The sequence below is a fragment of the Anser brachyrhynchus genome, assembly GCF_964034855.1.
Source record: "Anser brachyrhynchus genome assembly, chromosome: 14".
NCBI lineage: Eukaryota > Metazoa > Chordata > Aves > Anseriformes > Anatidae > Anser > Anser brachyrhynchus.
The window spans coordinates 20,516,967-20,534,352 of record NC_137709.1 but is presented as its reverse complement, the minus strand read 5'-3'; the positions used below and the strand labels follow the sequence as shown (position 1 = coordinate 20,534,352).

Genomic DNA, 17,386 nt, shown 5'->3' with positions numbered 1-17,386 from the left:
GGTGTTGGGGGAGGTCCCAGTGGGCCTGGTGGGCAGGGAGACCAAACCCTCTGAGATGCCTGCAGACACCTGCATCTTTGGGATGCCCTGAGAGCCCTGCTGGGGCAGCAGCAGGGAAAGGATTCACCTCAACCTGCCCAATGGGGCTGGGAAAACCCAACCGGGTCCCAGGGCTGAGCCTGGGGGGCTGCAGCTGCCCCCTGCCCCCTGACGGGTGCGTGTCCTCCCCCTGTAGTGTGTGGCTGCAACCTGGCCCAGTCGGGCTTCTTCTTTAAGAACCAGGAGTACATCTGCACCCATGACTACCAGCAGCTCTACGGCACCCGCTGCGACAGCTGCGGGGACTTCATCACCGGAGAGGTCATCTCGGCGCTGGGCAGGACCTACCACCCCAAGTGCTTTGTCTGCAGCACCTGCAGGTGAGCCCCTGCCGGCACCATGGGACGGAGAGGGTGCAGTGGTGGGTGCACCTCAGCAGGCACCTGGTTTTCTTGGTGGAAATCTTTGGGAGGCTATGGGGTGGTCCAAGCTGAAGAGCTGCCTCAGTGCCCAGCTCGCTGCCTGCCCTCACCTGCAGCCGGGGACCGAGCACACAGCTCCCATGTCCCCCCTTCTCCTTGGCCACAGGAAGCCGTTCCCCATCGGAGACAAGGTCACGTTCAGCGGGAAGGACTGTGTCTGCCAAAACTGCTCCCACTCGCTCATCAGCACCAAACCCATCAAGATCCACGGACCGAGCCGTAAGTTACACAGGTGTTATGCGATGCCTACGAGGAGAGACCACGGGAGCTCCTGCAGGCCCTGCTCCTTGGGGCTAGCAGGGCTGTTCATGCTCCCCCTGAAATCCTTTTTCTAAGCCCATCCCCTGGGTCCCCCCCATGCTTACAGCTGTGCCTTTTGCCCCAGGCTGGTGCTGGTCAGAGCTGCCCGTGCCGGTGCTTAGGGAGGCGATGGGAAGGGTTTGGGGGCTGGCATGCAGCCCTGCACGAGCGCTCGCAGGTTTTGGAGGAGGAGCAGGGCAGTCCTGGTCTCCACCCAGGGCTGCAGGTCACCACTGGTTTCGGTCACTCCCTTGGCCTGTTTGTGACCTGGGTGGGTGCTGCCACCCCGTCCCTGTGCCAGAGGCTCGACGGGCCGCACGAGGGCTGCCGTTGCTCGCTGCCTCCACCAACTGAGGAACATTTCTCAGGCTCTTTGCCTGTGCTGATGATCCCAACCTAAATCACAGCAAGAGCAATGTTTTGGGTGGGTTTGGCCAGGTGTCACCATGAGCTTGCCTGATTTGGGGATGTGGCTGGGTCTGTGAGCCCCAGCCTGAGGACAGGGCTTCCCTGTCCTCATTGCCACCTCGAGCCAAGTGGGCAAGCTGCCCGGGGCATGCTGTGGCCAGCCCGCAGCACCTGCTGCCTCCCATAGGGCAGCAGGAAGGGCAAGGGCAGCCACGGGCTCTGCCTAACGCCAGCTTCCTCCCTTTCCATCCCCTTCCAGCTCCTCCCTGGTGTGCACAGCAAGGTTACCCGAGGGTACCATGCTTTAACCAGCGGTAGCAGCCAGGTGCATGGTGCCGTCCTGGCTTCCCTCCTGCTGTGTTTCCCCTGGTGGCCCTAGCACTGCCACCCTGCAGGGGTGGCACTTGAGGCTGCTGGAGCCCAGCTGGTGCCCTCGGTGGGGAGGACCTCCCCGGAGGAAGGATGCTGTGCCTCTCCCTGCAGTCCCAGCACTGGAAGCAACTCAAGAACTAGGCGAGCAGCACTTGCATGCGAGAAGGACTGGATCCTGACTCAGCCAAGCTGATGCAACTGCTTTTTTTGCTTTTGGCCAGGGCCTTGGAGGGTCAAAAATCCCCCCAGCTTTGCTCAGTGGGCAAGGCTTGGTGCAGAGCTGCTGGAGGCTGGGCTGAGTGGGAAGCCCTGCCTGCTTGCGTGGTGCTGCTGCACCTCCGCAGCGCTGCAGGGAGGACAGAAGGGAGAGGGTTAAGGAGAAGCCCCATCCGGCCATCGAACCTGCTGTATGGGGAAGAAGAGGATGAGGAGCCAAGGTCAGGGGTCCGAGGCCCATGTGCTTCCTGCTCCCAGCCTTGGCAGGAGCCAGGGAAAACGGGGAAGGAAGGGAGTCTCATAAATACTGCGGCAGGGCCGGATGTGGCTGCTGGAGAGCACAGCCCTTCCTCTGCTCCGCTCACTGCCGGGGTCTTCCCACTGCCCCTGCCCCCCAGGGAGCCCCCAGGGACCGGTCACTGGGGAACCCCGGCTCTGTGCCATGCTGGTCCCAGCTCCAGCAGGCGGCTTTCCACGTGGCTCCCTGTGGGAATGGGCAGGAGGGTGGCATCTTCCCATCAGTGGTAAAGAAAGGATCCCCATGGGGCAGCAGTGTTTTCATGTGTTCCCCTTCTTCTCGCCCACCCCCAGATTGCGCAGGCTGCAAGGAGGAGATCAAGCAAGGCCAGTCCCTCCTGGCGCTGGAGAAGCAGTGGCATGTCAGCTGCTTCAAGTGCCAAACATGCGGGATCATCCTCACCGGGGAGTACATCAGCAAGTGAGTGCCACTGGCTGGGCTTCCCCTGCTGCTGGGGCTGCAGCACTGGGAGATTGGGCACCTGGCCATGGGGAGGGGGTGGTTTGGTGTCCGAGCTGCTCTCCAGGAGAGGCACCAAAGTCAAAACAGCATAAGGCAGTGCTGAATTTGTCCTTGAATACACAGGGAGCAAGAGCTGGGGAAAGGCAGTAACACAAATCCGGGCAGGAGGTAGATGGAGAAGCCAAGGGCTGGTGCCCGAGGTACCCTCTCCAGCCAGGATCAGGCTCCCCAGGCAGGCAGCGAGCAAGCGCCCCATGGGCAGGTGGCTCCCAGGGGTACTGTTTGGGCTGGGGGGATTTTGGCAATGCTGCAGGTGGTGCCCAGCCCGGCTCACCTGCCTCACCCCGCTCTCCTCCCTTTCCTGAAGGGATGGAGTCCCGTACTGCGAGTCTGACTACCATGCCCAGTTTGGCATCAAGTGCGAGACCTGTGACCGGTACATCAGCGGCAGGGTCCTGGAGGTGAGTCTCGGGGCCATGGCCACTTGTCCTGCCCTGTAATGGGGGCTGTGTGCGTCCCACCCATCATCCTTGTCACAGCATCCCTCCCTCGGGGCCATGGCTGTCCCTGCAGCAGGGGTGTGGGCACGGTCTGAGCACCTTGTCTGGAGGGTGGCAGTGGGAGGAGAAGGAGCCAGGGCTGGAGGAGGAGCAGCACCATGCTGTACACCATTGGAGAGGTGGCTCTGGTCCCCAAGCCCCTGAAGCACCCCCAGTGGTGACCTGGCTGTGCTGAGACATGACCAGAGCCCCAGCTGTGGGGACACCAGCCCTAACCAGCTGCCACCATACCCAGCTCCAGAGCATTCCCAGCCTGCCGAGCGCATCCCGCCAAGCAGCCTGCCAGTTGCCTTGGAAACACATCCAGCACGGCAGCATGCGGGGGACTGCAGCGCCCTGCCTGCAGGCAGCCTCCCTGTGCACCCCCCAGGGCTGCCACCACAGCAGGGCCCCTGCCCTGGGACAGATCTGGAGGAGGCTTTGCTTTTGCTCAGCGTCCTAGCCAGCAGGAGCTGCTCCAGCATGCAGGGATCCAATGGGTGCAGGTGGTCATAGTGCAGGTTTGGGGCGATTGTAGAGCTGTACGGTCAGGAGCAGCCAGGTGGGTGGAGGTTGTAGTTTTGGGGGGAAAGAGAGGCCTTTTGGGGCTGGTCCTTCCTGCAGTCCTGCTCCTGGGGGTGGGGGTTTAGACATGCTTGCTTTCTGTTTCTATCCCCAGTATCTGCAGGGGGAAGAAGGCTGGAGTGTGATCTGGTCTGAGCGTAATCTAAAGGGTCAGGAGGTGGGAGGCAGAGAGAAAGATGTCAGAAAAAAACACGCTGTGGTTTTCAGACCTGCTGGTCCTGCCGTGGTGGCACAGAGAGGCAGCGATGCTGGAAGTCACTCCTGAGCCCTTCCCCTCTGTGCAACGGGGTGGGAGGGAACTGATCCCCGAGCAGCACTGGCACCCGCTTCTCTTCCACCCCAGCCAGCAGTGATAGGAAGCAGTATCCAAAAATAAGACGTACCGCAGCTCTGCAGCAAGCCAGGCACAGACTCTATGGGCTGCAGCAGCAGCAGTTGTGTAGCCAGCAGCTGGAGGAGGGGGCTGAAGCCTGCTGGAGCTGCCCCAGGGCTCCTCCAGCCTGGCGCACTTACAAGCAGTGCTCACCCTCTGGTCCCTGCTGGTTGTGCTGGCCTGAGAGCACTGCACCTGCCCAGGGACCTCTCCTGAAGCTGGAGCCAGGACCCGCCAGCACCTTCCTCCTCATCCTCCCTTGGGGAGCTGCCCCTGCCTGGGAAGGCTTTCTGCTGACTTTGCGCTTCGCGCTGGCTGCTGCGAGCGTGAGCTCAGCACTGCAGCAGCTGCTGCGGAGCAGCTGACTGGCACAGGGCTGCTTGCTTAGCAAACCTCCAGGAGGAGCATGGCGAAGCCAGAGGCTCCCTCAGCTTGAACCTCAGCTCCCATGGGGCAGTCCAGTCCCTGAGAGCACCCTGCCAGTACTGGAGCATCCTCAGCCACCTGCTGCGTCCCATCCACCTGCCAGCAGTGCTGAGGGGCAGGAAGCAGGAGCAGCATGGTGTGCAGGATGCTCTGCCCCTCCGGCACGGGGTTTAAGGGCAGATAAGAGGAGTGAGACGGAGCTGGGACCCCAGGTTCTTGGCACCCTCCATCTCTAGGATGCTCACTGCACTGCTCTTAGGGTTTTCCTTGCCTGGTGCAGCCACATCTGCTTAGGATAAGCGTGCGATGTTCCTGCCCCTACATATGCGATGGGGCAGACGGCCAGCTCTGCCTGTGCTGGGCCATGGGGAGACAGATGCTGGCTGGATCCCAGCAGATGCCCCGAGCAGCCACAATCTCACAGCAGAACCAGGGAGTGCTCTTGTGCGCGGCGCTCTGCCGGGCTGGAAGTAATGCGCCGTGGCACTGGGGTCCCTGCAGGCAGCAGCGAGGTGCCAGGCAAGGTGCCACCTCCTCACAGGCATTGTCACCGAGCTGAGAGCAGCAAGGCGCTGGGGTCCCAGAGGCCGTGCCGGGCGGGCAGGCACCCCACAGCCCAGGGAGCTAGCACTGCTCCTGGCCCTGCTCAGCGTCTGCCTGAGCACTCCCCGTGAAACCAGAGCTTTAATCATCTTTCCTGGCAGGGCACAGGATGGAAAGGGCGCCTTTACATAATTGTAGGCCCTAACAAGCCTTCCCGTGCTATCTGCCAGCCTGAGGGGCTTTCAAAGGGGTTGGAGGTGTGCGGCCAGGCATGAATGATTAATGAGGCTGTGAGGGACTCCCGAGTGGTAACAAACGGGTCCTGCCACCCACAGCCTCTGCCGGCCTTTATGAGCTGTAATATTAAGCAGTATAAAGCAAGCAGGGCTTGCACACAGTTTTGGAGAGGAGCAGTGGGTGCTGAGGACATGGGGTGTCTGTTTGCACGATGGGGAGCAGCCGGCCCCACTGCGCTCCTGCACGCTATGTCTGCAGCGCTTCCCTCCCAGCCTAGTCCGACCCAAAACAGCAGCACTTTTCCCATATAGGAAAAGGCATTTGTGTTATTTTTTCCCTTAGTGTCAGCACACTGAGCCACAGGGGGACACTAAGAGGGTCTGAGCAATGAGCTCACCTTGCTGCAGCACATCCTTTACCAGGGGCCCGTGTCTGCAGCCACTGGGAAATGTGGGGCTGGGACTGCAGGCGTGCTGGCCCATGGTGTTTTAGGAGCTGGGGTTTAGCTGAGTTGTTTTCAGTCTCTTTTCCACGTGTTTATATCTGTCTCTGGTTGGCACAGCCCCATGCGATGGTGGGTCCCTTTTGGCATAGACCAGAGGGGAAAAGCCCCTGGCTGCCATCCACACCCTGCGGGGATCAGTTCCCTGCTGATTTTGTGGGCAATCGCCACTTTCCTGGTGGCTGCTCTCACTAATCTTCACAGCAGAGCTTCATATTGATCTTCCCCGTTTCCAACTGTTTCCAGCCCCCTCTATCATCACCATTCCCTCTGTCAGCCAGAGCCTCATCTTCCCTCTGCCACCCCAAATTATCCTCCACCCTCTCTTGTGTTATTGCAGGAGTAAAATGTCCTTTGGGGCTGTGCTCCGACTCCTCCTAGCCCCGAGCTGGTTCCTGCCTCCCAGCTCCAGAGCCCAGAAAACGAGCCTATAACTGAAACGCTAGGAGTGGAGGCAAGATACAAATTAAACCCCTGGTTTCTGTCAAAGAGCAGGGGGAGCAGCCCAGCTCCGGCTCAGCTTTGGGACCCCCCGGCTCTGCTAGCCTCTGGTTTTGGGCTCCCAGTCTGGCCCCAAGCCTGCCAGCTTGGGGCTGTTTCTGGATGAACGGCTTCCACTGCATCCTGCCTTGCTCAGGGCCCTTTCCCCTTGCAGGCGGGAGGGAAGCACTACCACCCCGCCTGCGCCAGGTGCGTGCGCTGTCACCAGATGTTCACGGAAGGCGAGGAGATGTACCTCACAGGTAGGAACCCCGCTGTGCTGGCAAGGGACGTTCCCCGGTCCAGGGGAGGTGGCCCAGGACCCCATCCCGTCTGCCCCTTGCCCAGGTTACGCCAAGAGCAGCACCGCAGGGGTGAGGCTCTCGCCCAGCATGGCCACTGGCTTGGTGTCAGAGCAGCTCGTCCCTGCCCGCAGCCACCTTAGGTTCTGCCTCCTGTGCAAGGTTTGGTTCCTCTCAATAACCTGTGCTTGCCCATCAGCCCAAATCACTGATTGCCACATGGGTGGTGAAGGGACTGTTGTGCACAGCAAGAGCCAGGGTGGGGGTCCCAGGAAAGCCCCCGTTGTGGGCAGCAGGGACAGCGTGTTCAGGTGTCTCCCTGGGGCACAGCCACCCCCAGAAGCTGTCCCTGCAGAGTGCAGGACTTGCACACCTCTAGCACCAGAGCAGCTCGTGCACCAGCACTTTTCTTGCTCAGTGCAGCTGTGGGGAGCACAGACACGTCCCCCTGGGGGACAGCAGGCTCTGGGACAGTGTTGGAGATGGCAGGGCTTGGGGCAGTCAGGGACAGGACAGGAAAGGACAATTTCCTGCTGGGGGTGCAGGCTGTGCACGGAGCTCAAACGCTTTCCCTTTGCACTTCAGGCTCTGAAGTGTGGCACCCCATCTGCAAGCAGGCGGCCCGAGCAGAGAAGAAGCTGAAGGTAGGTGGCAGGGCGAGGGGTCTCTCCCAGAGGTGGCACATCCCAGGCGATGCCACCCTCGAGTCTTGTTCCATGCTGTGGAAGTGTCCCAGCCCAGCATGGTTCCTGAGCGTGTGAGCCCCGTCCCCACTGTCAGGGGGACAGCGTTGGGCACAGTAGCCCTTCGCCAGCCCCACATCCCCTGAGAGGGTCGTGGGTAGCGGGTGGGGGATACCCCTGCAGGAAGGCTCAGCCCCAGCACAAGCACTGCTCGCTGCCCCCGCTGCCCTGCCTGGGCTGGGCTCTGCCTGGGCTCTCACCTGCCCTTGCTCTTCTGACCCCACAGCACAGAAGGACGTCAGAAACCTCCATCTCGCCCCCTGGGTCCAGCATCGGCTCCCCTAACAGAGTCATCTGCGTAAGTACAGCTCTGCCCTCATCCCCACAGGGCAGAACTGTGACCATGGATTTGGGGTGACTCAGGGAGGGGGAGACAGTTCCCAGCCCCACATCTGGGGACAGCATGGATGAGTCATGTCCACTCGCCCCATTGGCACAGAGTGGAGCACCCAGAAGGATGCTGTCCCGCTGTCCCCTCATCCCAGTTCCTCTGCCCCATCCTGCTGCTGCCTCTTGGGCACCTCTGCTCACCTCTCGCCTCTGCTGTGGTGGTGCTGGGGCTCTGTGTGCTTGTGCCAGCTCTGCGCTGTGTGCTCCAGCCTCCCCTTCCCTCTTCTTCTCTCCCTTTCTGTCTCTCTGTCTCTGTCTCTCCCTCTCCCTAGGCTAAAGTGGATAATGAGATCCTTAATTACAAAGACCTGGCAGCTCTTCCCAAGATTAAAGCCATCTATGAAGTGCAGCGTCCTGACCTCATTTCGTACGAGCCCTATCACAGATACACGTCAGATGAGACGCTGGAGAGATATAGCTATGGGGAGGTACTGAGAGCTCGGACATGCCCGGAGCCAGACCCCAGTCTGGGGACATGGTGTGGGGCTTCACCCGGTTCTCCAGGAGCCCTGCGGGGAGGCAGGACAAGGGGGGACCTGTCCCCAAGGGAGCAGAGGTCATCCTCGTTGAGGTGGTAGGGAGCTCTCCATGGCAGCCACGAGCAGGGGGGCATGGTGTGGGCTCGCATCCCACCAGGGTGCAGGGACAGACTGCCAAAAGGACAACGAGTCTGTTCTCACTGTGACATGGGGAAAACGAGCCACTGTGTGGCCCCGCTGTCACCACTCCTGTTACTCACCCGCTGTCTCTGTTTCTCCTCTCTGCCTCCTGCTGCCTCCAGTCCCTGGGTACCCTCTCCCCGTACTCGCAGGTAACGGCACCGCGGGGTCTGACGCTGCTGGGGCTCCGCTTGACGTCCCCTGCTGAGTGCTGGCCCAAGGTGGGGGGACAGGGGGAACCCCATCCCTTAGGGCTGCTTCTGCCCAGCTCCTGGGCTCTGCTGCCTATGTTTCAGTGGCCGGGGGGGGCAGAGCAGCCTGGGGACGTCCTGCAGGCCACACAGGACACGCGTGCACGCCAGCATCCTCGGCCACAGGGTGCCTCCCTGCACCAGCCTGCCTCCCTCGCTCATCCCGTCAGCTCTAACCCCTGCTCCTCTCCATCCCCAGGACATCTATGAGAGCTTTGACATGCGGCAGAGGCGAGCCTCCAGCCCTGGCTACATCGACTCTCCCACCTACAGCCGGCAGGGCATGTCCCCTACCATCCCAAGGTCCCCCCACCACTTCTACCGCTCAGGTGAGGATTCCGGCTGTGAGCCCAGGCTGGGCCATGCTCAGACCCCCACACAGAGCAGGGGTCACCCCCTGCTTCTCTCAGGGGACCTCGGTGGTCCATCCCCTGGAAAGCAGGCTGGGACAAGGACTCAGGAGTGGTGGGGTCCCTTGGGGGCTGGCAGCGACCAGCTCCGCTGTGTGCATCCTCCAGTTCTCCTCCAGGGAGAGGCCAAGGGGGCTCAGACCTAAGCCGAGGCTCATGGAGAACTGGCTAGGGGGGTGGTGGTCCCCAAGATCCAGCAAAGCCTAGAAGAGAGAAGCTCCCTTAGCTGTCTTGGTAGCTGCAGGGAGCATGCATGTGGGTGCTTGTGCTGCAAGAGCTGCAAGGAAGGGCCCTGTGCATGCATGCGTGCACCCTGCAGATCAGCAGGGGAGGAAGCAGAGTGTGTTGTGCCTGGTCTCCTGGCCTTGGGAGCCAGGGAGGAGTGGACAGGAGAAGCCGAGGTTGGTGTGTCTGGAGGTGCTGCCTCCCCATGCTGCCCCTATGCCTCACCACCAAGGTCCTGAGCTAACATCACCCACCGCGGGGCTCCCTCTGCATCCCGCCTTCATTTGGGGGTGCAGGAAATCCCCCACCTGCTCTGGCACACCTCACCCTGGGCCGCAGCCTGGCACATGTCCCCGTCCCCACCGCCATGTGGGCCGTGCCCAGCTCGTCTAACACCACTGCCTTTAACGCCTGTTTTCTTCTGCCTCTCATTCTCTCTCTTGGTCACTTATGGCTGCTTCTGCTCGGCACCACATAGGCACAGAAAGCGGGCGCAGCTCCCCCTACTATAGCCAGTTAGATGTGAGGTCTTCTACTCCAACCTCATACCAAGCACCCAAGCATTTCCACATTCCAGGTAGGCTCTGGAGCCCCCCGGCCCCCCGGGGAAGCGCTGTGTGTCGCATGCCCGCATGTGCTGTCCCCTGTGTGTTGCATGCATAGCTCCACCACCTGCCTAGAGCCAGCTGGCAGCAGGATCTCCCCCCATCAGAGGCCATCCATAAACAGGACCTGCAGCTCAAACTCTCCCCTCTCTCCATCACCACCCAGGTGTCCCAGAGCCCCCCAGAGTCTGCCTGACCCCCTCAATGTCCCTCTTGTCCCCCCTGCCCAACCTCCTTCCACCTGCACACCCAGACGAGCCCCTGCAGAGCCTGCCCCCCCACCTACCCCAGGACCACAAGGCGGCGCGTGTCTGCCGGAGGCCTTTCCGTGCCCCCCCTTTACAGATGACTATTTTATACTCCCCCTAGGGCCCGCCGCTCCCTCCCCCCAGACTCTTCTGGGCTTGCCAGCTGCCTGCTCCCCTTCTGCAGGGATTGCAGGGGGCCACCAGGTAAGGGCCACCACCCGCTCCCGGCCACGCAGAGCCCACGGGGGTGGGGGTGGAGCGGGGAGAGGAGGGAGGGAAGCAGGCAGAGACACCCAGCTGTCCTCCTGCATAGGCAGGGGAGCTGGAGGAGAGCCCCAGCCCACCCTGCCCAGCTTCAGGCATTTCCCATTGCCCTGTCCCACCACCAGAGCGTGGGACCCTCAGCACACAGGTGACACCCCGGACCACAAGGACACCCACAGGCTCCCCACCACAGTCCCCTGCTCCCACCCTGTCTCCCCCATCCCCAGCAGGGCCCTGCCCTCCTGCAGGTCGGTGCTTTATGGATGGCCCCCTCTCCGCTCCGCCAGCTCAGCTGCCCGGCCCCTGGGCTCTCGGCACGAGGCTGCAGCTCGCTTTCCCTTCCAGCTGGCTCTTTTCTCTCTCTGCTGCGGAAAGAGGCTTTGGATGACTTTGCTGTGCCCCTCAGGCAGCTCACAGGTGGTTCTCTCAAGCACTGTCATCCCCCCCATGCCATGAACCTGGTCCGGGCAGAGCCAGGGTGCCTCGCTGCTGGCTGGCAGGGCCAGCGGTTCAGGCTGTGCCCCCTCCCACGGTGCATGCTGACCTGGGGCGCTCGTTGCATGGCCCTGTGCCCACCGCTGCCCGCCCCGGCCCTGGCTGAGCTCCCGGCCCCATTACGGAGCCAGCCTGGGTCCGGTCAGGCACCTGGAGCTGGAGGCAGCTGCGTGCTGGAAGCTGACGTGGGGCAGCATCTGCAGGGCTTCCATCCCATCCGCTCTCCATAAGCTTGCACTGACCTCCCTGTCTGTCCTTCTTCCCTTTTTTCTTCCCTTCCTTCTTTCCCAGCAGCCGGCGAGAGCAACATCTACCGGAAACCCCCCATCTACAAGCGACACGGTCAGTGTGCACGCTGCTTGCGGGGTCTGCTCACCAGCCCAGGTCTCTGTTAGGGGCATGGGGGGAGACGCAGGCAGGAGAGGTGTTGATGAGCTGGGCTGTGGGGGCCAGTGTGCCTGCTTCCCCTCCAGAATCCCTTTAATTAGGTTTAGTGCAAGAAAAAGGCAGCTTTGGGATGTGTCCTTCACGGGAGGATGATAGTGGGGAGCCCGGGCTCGGGAGGTTATCGGGAGAGGGCAGGAGCAGGGCGCAGGTGAGGGCTGGGCAGGGGACAGAAAGAGTCCCGGGAGGGGGGCTGAGGCCACAAGGGGTGGCAGAGGAGATGAGGGTGACCCCAGGAGTCAGAGCAGCCTCAGGAAAGGGATGAAGATGGGGCTTTACAGCTTCACACGGAGCCCTTGGATAAAATCACAGCCCGTCCTGGACGGACACTGCAGGAAATGTACCCGGGGTGCTGGAGGGTGGGGAGGAGGCTTGGGGGGGGGCTGGTGCCCCAGCAGGGCTGGCTTGCGCTCCCCCCACTTGCTTGCTGACTCGGTGGGGCAGCAGCAGCCTGAAGCAGTAACCGTGTCTCCTCTCTCTCTGCGGGCTCCCCTTCCCCACCTGCCCAACTCTCCGCTGGCTGCCTGCGCCTGCTGCTGTAAGTAGCTGCCCGTTGTGGGCTCCCCTGCGCCTGCTTGGGTGGTGGGGTGGCTCTGCCTGCACCTTCCTGCCTGGTGCCTGGCTCCTGCGGGACAGCCACCGAGCTGTGCAAGCAGGAGAGGGTCCCATGCAGTCTGTCCTTGGTGCCCCTTCCCCTGCAAGAGTCCTGTCCCCGGGGGGTTGAGCCCCTTCCCCAGCTGGAGCTGCTGGGGCCATCCCTCTGCTGCTTCCACCTGCCCCGGCAGTAACCCTCCGGCTGCCCTCTCCCCAGCAGGACTGTGCTTGCCTCCATCCCTTCCTACGTGAGCCCCCCTCGGGTGCCTGGGCACTTGTGGGTGCCGTGACAGCCTGGGGACACGGGTGCTGGTGGTGCTGGGGCTTGCCGTGGTGCCGTGGGCCTGGGGCTATCAGCCTCCTGGGGACTTCCCAGCCAAACTGTGTTTGTGACCGTCCCCACCATCTGCCACTGCATCCGTGTCTCCAGGAGGTGTCAGTAGTCTGAAAATGGATCATTTCCAGCTCTGCTCTGGCCTGTCCCAAGCACAAATGGCTGGTGGACACCAGGGAGAGGGGAGGGAAGAAGATTTGTGTTTGTCCCAGGGTGGGTGTTTGCAGGTGCTGCCAGAGGGACTCAGTGTCCTCATTACAGCTCTCCCTGCTCCTTTTGCAGACGACATCCCTGCAGCCACCAAAAGCAAAACGAGTGAAGACATCGCACAGTCGTCCAAGTACAGCCCTGCCTACTCACCAGACCCCTACTACCACTCCGAGTCGGAGTACTGGTCCTTCCAAAGCTCCCCTAAAGGTAACAGCCCCCCCCAGTGCTGTGGGAAAGGGAAACCCAACCCCCCCCCCCAAATCAGGCACCCCCAGGGAGGGTATCTCCCCGGGATGGACCTCAACCTGAAGATGGGTTTGAGCTGAGATACCCACGAGAGTGACTCCGAAATCCTAGCAGCCCTTGGGACCTGGCTGTCCTCTTGCAGCTGGGGACTGCCTCCCATCCCACCTTCACCCATCTGACCCCACATGTGTCTCCTTGCAGCCCCCCGGGCCCGGAGATTCTCATCAGGAGGCGAGGAGGATGGGTACGAGCGGGGCATGCACAAGGTGAGCAATGTCCCTGCCCGCTGCCTGGCAGGGGAGGGACCGGAGACGTGGCAGCGAGCTCCACATCATCTCCTTGCTCCATGGTCAGGGTGCCACTGCCATTGCCGTCCCTTGCCCTCTGCCATCGCCACCCCTCGCCCTCTGCCATCTCTCCCCCCTCGGCCATCTGCAATACGGGGCTGAAGGATTGGGGTGCACCCCATCCCAGCACCTTGTCCCTGGGAGGTGACATGCCAGCAGGCGGGGGGGGCTGCAGCAGGGACGGGAGCGGTGCAAGCAGCTTTCCCTGCGTGCCCAGATCCAGAGCGGCATCGGCAGGCTGATCCTGAGGGAGGAGATGAAGGCTCGCTCCAACTCTTACGCGGACCCCTGGACGCCCCCTCGCAGCTCAGCCAGCAGCAGAGAAGCCCTGCACACGGCTGGCTACGAGGGTTCCCTCAACGGCTGTAAGGAAATCTGTCCATCTGTCCATCCATCCCATCCAGGGGGGAAGGACATGGGAGTGGGGGGCCCTTGGAAATGACAAAGCACAGCCATGGGGGGGTTCTGAGCTGTCGTGGGCTCACTGTGTGCTGTTGGCATATCTGGGACCTCCTGGCACCCAGAGCTGCTGCCAGTGTGGATGTCCCTGCCTGCTTCATGCTCTCCTCCCTCATGGCACGGCTGCCCTCGCAGAGCTGGGGCTGTGAGCAGGACCGGGGGGGCGAGGTGGGGGGAGCTCTGTAGTGTGTGGTTCTCGCCCCCCTGACCCAGCTCTTCTCCCCTTGCAGCCCCCCGGATGCACTACCTGGCTGACAGCGGTGAGTGCATCCCTCGCCCCTCTGCACCTGCTCCTCCCCGGGGGCCAGAGCTTGGAGCTCAGGGGCTGGAGGAGGTGTTGGCACCCAGGGAGGCGTGGGGAGAGGAAGGAGCCCCCCTGGTTGTGCCAGGACAGGGCTGGGAGAGCTGGGGGCAGAGAAACCAGGAGAAGAGGAGGTTTGGAAGGGAGCTGTTGGAATGGAGGAGGAGGGAGGGCTGCTGCAGAAGAGGGTGCTGGCTGGGAATGAGTTGGGGATGGAAAGGGGACAGAGCCAGGCGAGTCTGGAGCTGGGCAGGGATGGGGCAGTACTGGGAAGGCAAACTGACTCTGAGCAGCTCGCCTGGGGATGCAGGAGCACATCTGTGCAGTGACTGAGGGGATGCATTGGGGAAGGGATGAATGGCACGGGTTTGGTGCTGTCCTGTGCCCTGGGGCCAGCCCCTGTGTTTTCCCTCATGCCCCATGGCGGTTTCCTTGCAGACCCCCTCATTTCTAAGTCGGCCTCCCTCCCTGCCTACAGGAGGAATGGTTTGCACAGGGTAAGTGCCTCCTGCTGCTCCTCCCCTGCACCCCACTGCCACCTCTGCTCTGTGCCAACCCCAAATAATCCTTAGTGGGGCACTGCTGGAGAGGGAGGTCCAGCCCCAGTGGTAGATCTCACCCCCGTCCTGCAGGTCACATTGCTTTGCTCCTTACCTTAGGGATTGGGAGACCTGGTGCTGCCTCCCCGTGACCTGGGCTTGTCACTGCCTTGTCCATTCCCCTCCCCGTGCCTCAGTTTCCCCACTGCCAGGCACAGGGAGCAGGTCCTGCTTTGGGCTGGGCAGGTGCCGTCCACGCTGGGGACGTGGGAGGTGCTGTGCTGGAGGGGGTCGGTCCGGAGGGGACCCTTCTCACCCTTCCCTCTCTCCGCACATCCCTCCTGCAGCCTCCCAGCGCGGAGCTTTTCCACTATGACAGCACCAACGCCGTCAATTGGGGGATGCGAGGTAAGGTGCTGCGGGGCTGGGGATGGCAAAGCGGGGAGACCCCATGGGTATGGGGCACCGGGGGGCTGCCCAGCCCACTGCGGGCAGCTCCAGAAAATGGGGTCTGGGCCAGAGGGGGGAGATGGGGAGGAGGAAGGGTGTCTCTGCAGCTCCGAGGGGGGATGCTCGCAGCGGAGGGGGCGCTGGCTAATGTCTCTTTCGTCTTTTTCTGTCCCCACAGAGTACAAGGTACGATGGCCCTGCTCCGGGGAGTGACTGCCACCCAGAGGTGACACCCAGAGAAGTGCCCTTGTGTCCCCAGACCCTGTTGGGGGAAGTTTTGCCATCTCCTTGCAATGCCCTCCCTTCGTTCCCCTCCGTTCCCTACCCAACACCTCCATCCTTGTACCATGTACAATCCTTGTACTTTGTACCCGTCCTGGCAGGGCCCCCAGCCCTTTGCCAAGCAGAAATGTCTCCCAGGTGAGGAACGGAGAGGGGTGGCCCTGCCAGTGCTCCCAGGCTCAGCTTGTCTCTGGGTCGCTCCTGCCGCTGCAGAGCGAACAGCAGACCTTTGGGTTGCCCTCCACAGCTACCGAGGTGGCCCAGGGTGGGTTAGGGTCAGCCTGAAAGCAAATCCCCCCCTCTGTCCTGCCCCCCTCAGGCCCTGGGGGCAGCTGTGCCACCCCAGCCCTGCTAAATGTGGCGTGGCTCCACTGCTGTGCTCTTCTGGCCCCCGAGCTCTGCCATGCCCTCTGTCCCCCCGCAGATATACCCCTACGAGCTGCTCCTGGTGAAGACGAGGGGGAGGAACCAGCTGCCCAAAGATGTGGACAGGACTCGGTTAGAGGTGAGGCAAGTCTCTTCCATGGGGCACAATCTCCCTGGGGGATCGCAGAGGTACCTGGTTACATGCGGGATGTCCCCATAGCCTGTCCTCATGGACGAGCAAGGAGTATCTCCATGGCGCCCCAGCAGCACACAGGTGCTGCAGGACCCCATCGCACCCTGCAAGACCCCCCACGTGCCCTCCTGCCTTCCTGCAGCCCCTGTGGGTGCTGTCAGACCGCGGTGGGGGTCCCGGCCCCCTGCCTGCCCCAGCTGCCCCTCTCTCCCCAGCGCCACCTCTCCCAGGAGGAATTCTACCAGATCTTTGGCATGACCATCGCTGAGTTCGACCGCCTGGCCCTCTGGAAGAGGAACGAGCTGAAGAAGCAGGCCCGGCTGTTTTAAAAGCAGTGCACTATAAATATATACATACCTATAAATATATACATAGAAAGATCTCTATATTGCAGCTCTGTATGATTCTCAGTACTGTACGTGGCAGAGGCGCCCTCTGCACCCCTGAGAGTGAATTGGAATCTCATAGATAATTTTATGCTCTGTCTCCTTTTCTTCTTGAACCTTGTTTCTGTATTGAGCCTTGGGTTTTGTCAGGGGCTAATTTCACGTGAGCCTCTCAGTGCCCATCGCTGCTGCCCCTCGTGGCGAGGGGCAATGCTCTGGGTACGTCTGCAGGAAGCCAGGGTCCCACCAGGGACAGCCACGGGGGCACCTTCAGCCTCGCCACTTATCCCCAGAAATAGAAATCCAGGACATGGGACAAGGGATGAGGAGGACCCCTGGGGAGCAGGGTGCACCCCCACAGGTCAAAGCACAGTCCCAAGCCCCAATGCTTCCCCTGCTGTTGCCTTGCCCTGCAACCCCTGTAGTGCTACAGAGCCAGTTTCTCCTCCCAAAGTGCTGCAATGACAGCTTCTCAGGCTGTCCCAAATCTAAGCCCTTCTCGAATGAATAACCCAAGCCACCTCCTGCCTCGTGCAGCTTGTTGCTGCTCTTCGGGTTTGGCCAGGGCCAGGAGAGCAGGGACTGGGCAAGCTGCAGGGCTTGGGGCTGCTGTGCTTCCCAGTGGTGGCTGGGGTATCGGCACCCATGCGTGTTTGTTTTTTCTTACCAATAGGATTATTTCCACACTAACATCTTTTCTGGTGTGGGTCCCCCTGCCACCAGCGGCAGCTCCGGGAGCTTTGTGCTGGTGGGGATGGGAGCAGGAAGGGTAAAATTGTTCTGGTAATTGCTCCTGTTGGCGTTAGTGCAGCAGTAAGTGAACTGGTTGTATTTATGATTTCACCCCCATAAACTGCAGCTCCCTAAATGAAGCTCGGCTGTCTGGGGCTGTGAGAAACTTCATCTTCAGCAGTACCTTCAGAGATAAAACCTTGAGAAGCCAGTTCTTCTGTTAATTAATAATAATAATAATAACAACAACACAACAATGAGAGGCTTTTCATTTTCAGAGCATTTTATGGGCACTAACTAACTGTTCCTCACCACTGCCTGCATGGCAAAGATGGGGAAACTGAGGCAGGGGCCACTGCTTCCTCTTGGAGCCAAGAGAGCCCCCCTGCCCCATGCCCTCCGGGGCAGCAGACAGCGACAAGACCCTTGTGGGGTCCCATCACCGGGATGTGCCACGTCCATGCCCTAGGGAGCCCCAAAGCCAGCCCTGGCAGCCAGCGGTGCCTGAGCCCACGCTGCTGGTTTGGCTGCTCCGCAAATCCCAGCCAAAAACCGGCTGTGTTTGGTGGCCTGTGTGTGCCTTGTGCCCTAACCACAGCCCCGGAGGTGACAGGTTTGTGGCTTGAGAGGAAAATGGAGCTCAGTCCAG

At 61.6% G+C, this 17,386-nt stretch overlaps 1 protein-coding gene across 4 annotated transcripts in view; it reads left to right on the top strand.

Annotated features, from left to right (window-relative positions):
* Positions 1 to 16,091, top strand: part of ABLIM3 (actin binding LIM protein family member 3) — a 42,118-nt gene extending 26,027 nt beyond the window's left edge. The window contains exons 3-22 of one of the 4 annotated variants that reach the window (XM_080554892.1): positions 236 to 419; positions 628 to 740; positions 2,409 to 2,535; positions 2,945 to 3,038; positions 6,438 to 6,525; positions 7,150 to 7,208; positions 7,534 to 7,605; positions 7,970 to 8,125; positions 8,479 to 8,508; positions 8,807 to 8,936; positions 9,721 to 9,819; positions 11,146 to 11,196; positions 12,509 to 12,643; positions 12,884 to 12,948; positions 13,247 to 13,394; positions 13,719 to 13,748; positions 14,228 to 14,286; positions 14,676 to 14,741; positions 15,485 to 15,565; positions 15,835 to 16,091. In XM_080554892.1, coding sequence (XP_080411018.1) covers positions 236 to 419; positions 628 to 740; positions 2,409 to 2,535; positions 2,945 to 3,038; positions 6,438 to 6,525; positions 7,150 to 7,208; positions 7,534 to 7,605; positions 7,970 to 8,125; positions 8,479 to 8,508; positions 8,807 to 8,936; positions 9,721 to 9,819; positions 11,146 to 11,196; positions 12,509 to 12,643; positions 12,884 to 12,948; positions 13,247 to 13,394; positions 13,719 to 13,748; positions 14,228 to 14,286; positions 14,676 to 14,741; positions 15,485 to 15,565; positions 15,835 to 15,948 — 1,901 coding nt within the window. In that variant the 3' untranslated portion in view covers positions 15,949 to 16,091. Of the gene's footprint in view, positions 1 to 235; positions 420 to 627; positions 741 to 2,408; positions 2,536 to 2,944; positions 3,039 to 6,437; positions 6,526 to 7,149; positions 7,209 to 7,533; positions 7,606 to 7,969; positions 8,126 to 8,478; positions 8,578 to 8,806; positions 8,937 to 9,720; positions 9,820 to 11,145; positions 11,197 to 12,508; positions 12,644 to 12,883; positions 12,949 to 13,246; positions 13,395 to 13,718; positions 13,749 to 14,227; positions 14,287 to 14,675; positions 14,742 to 14,956; positions 15,138 to 15,484; positions 15,566 to 15,834 lie in introns of those variants that run through there. The other 3 variants (XM_080554893.1, XM_080554895.1, XM_080554894.1) reach the window with 3 other exon arrangements.
* The last annotated feature ends 1,295 nt before the right edge of the window (positions 16,092 to 17,386 follow it).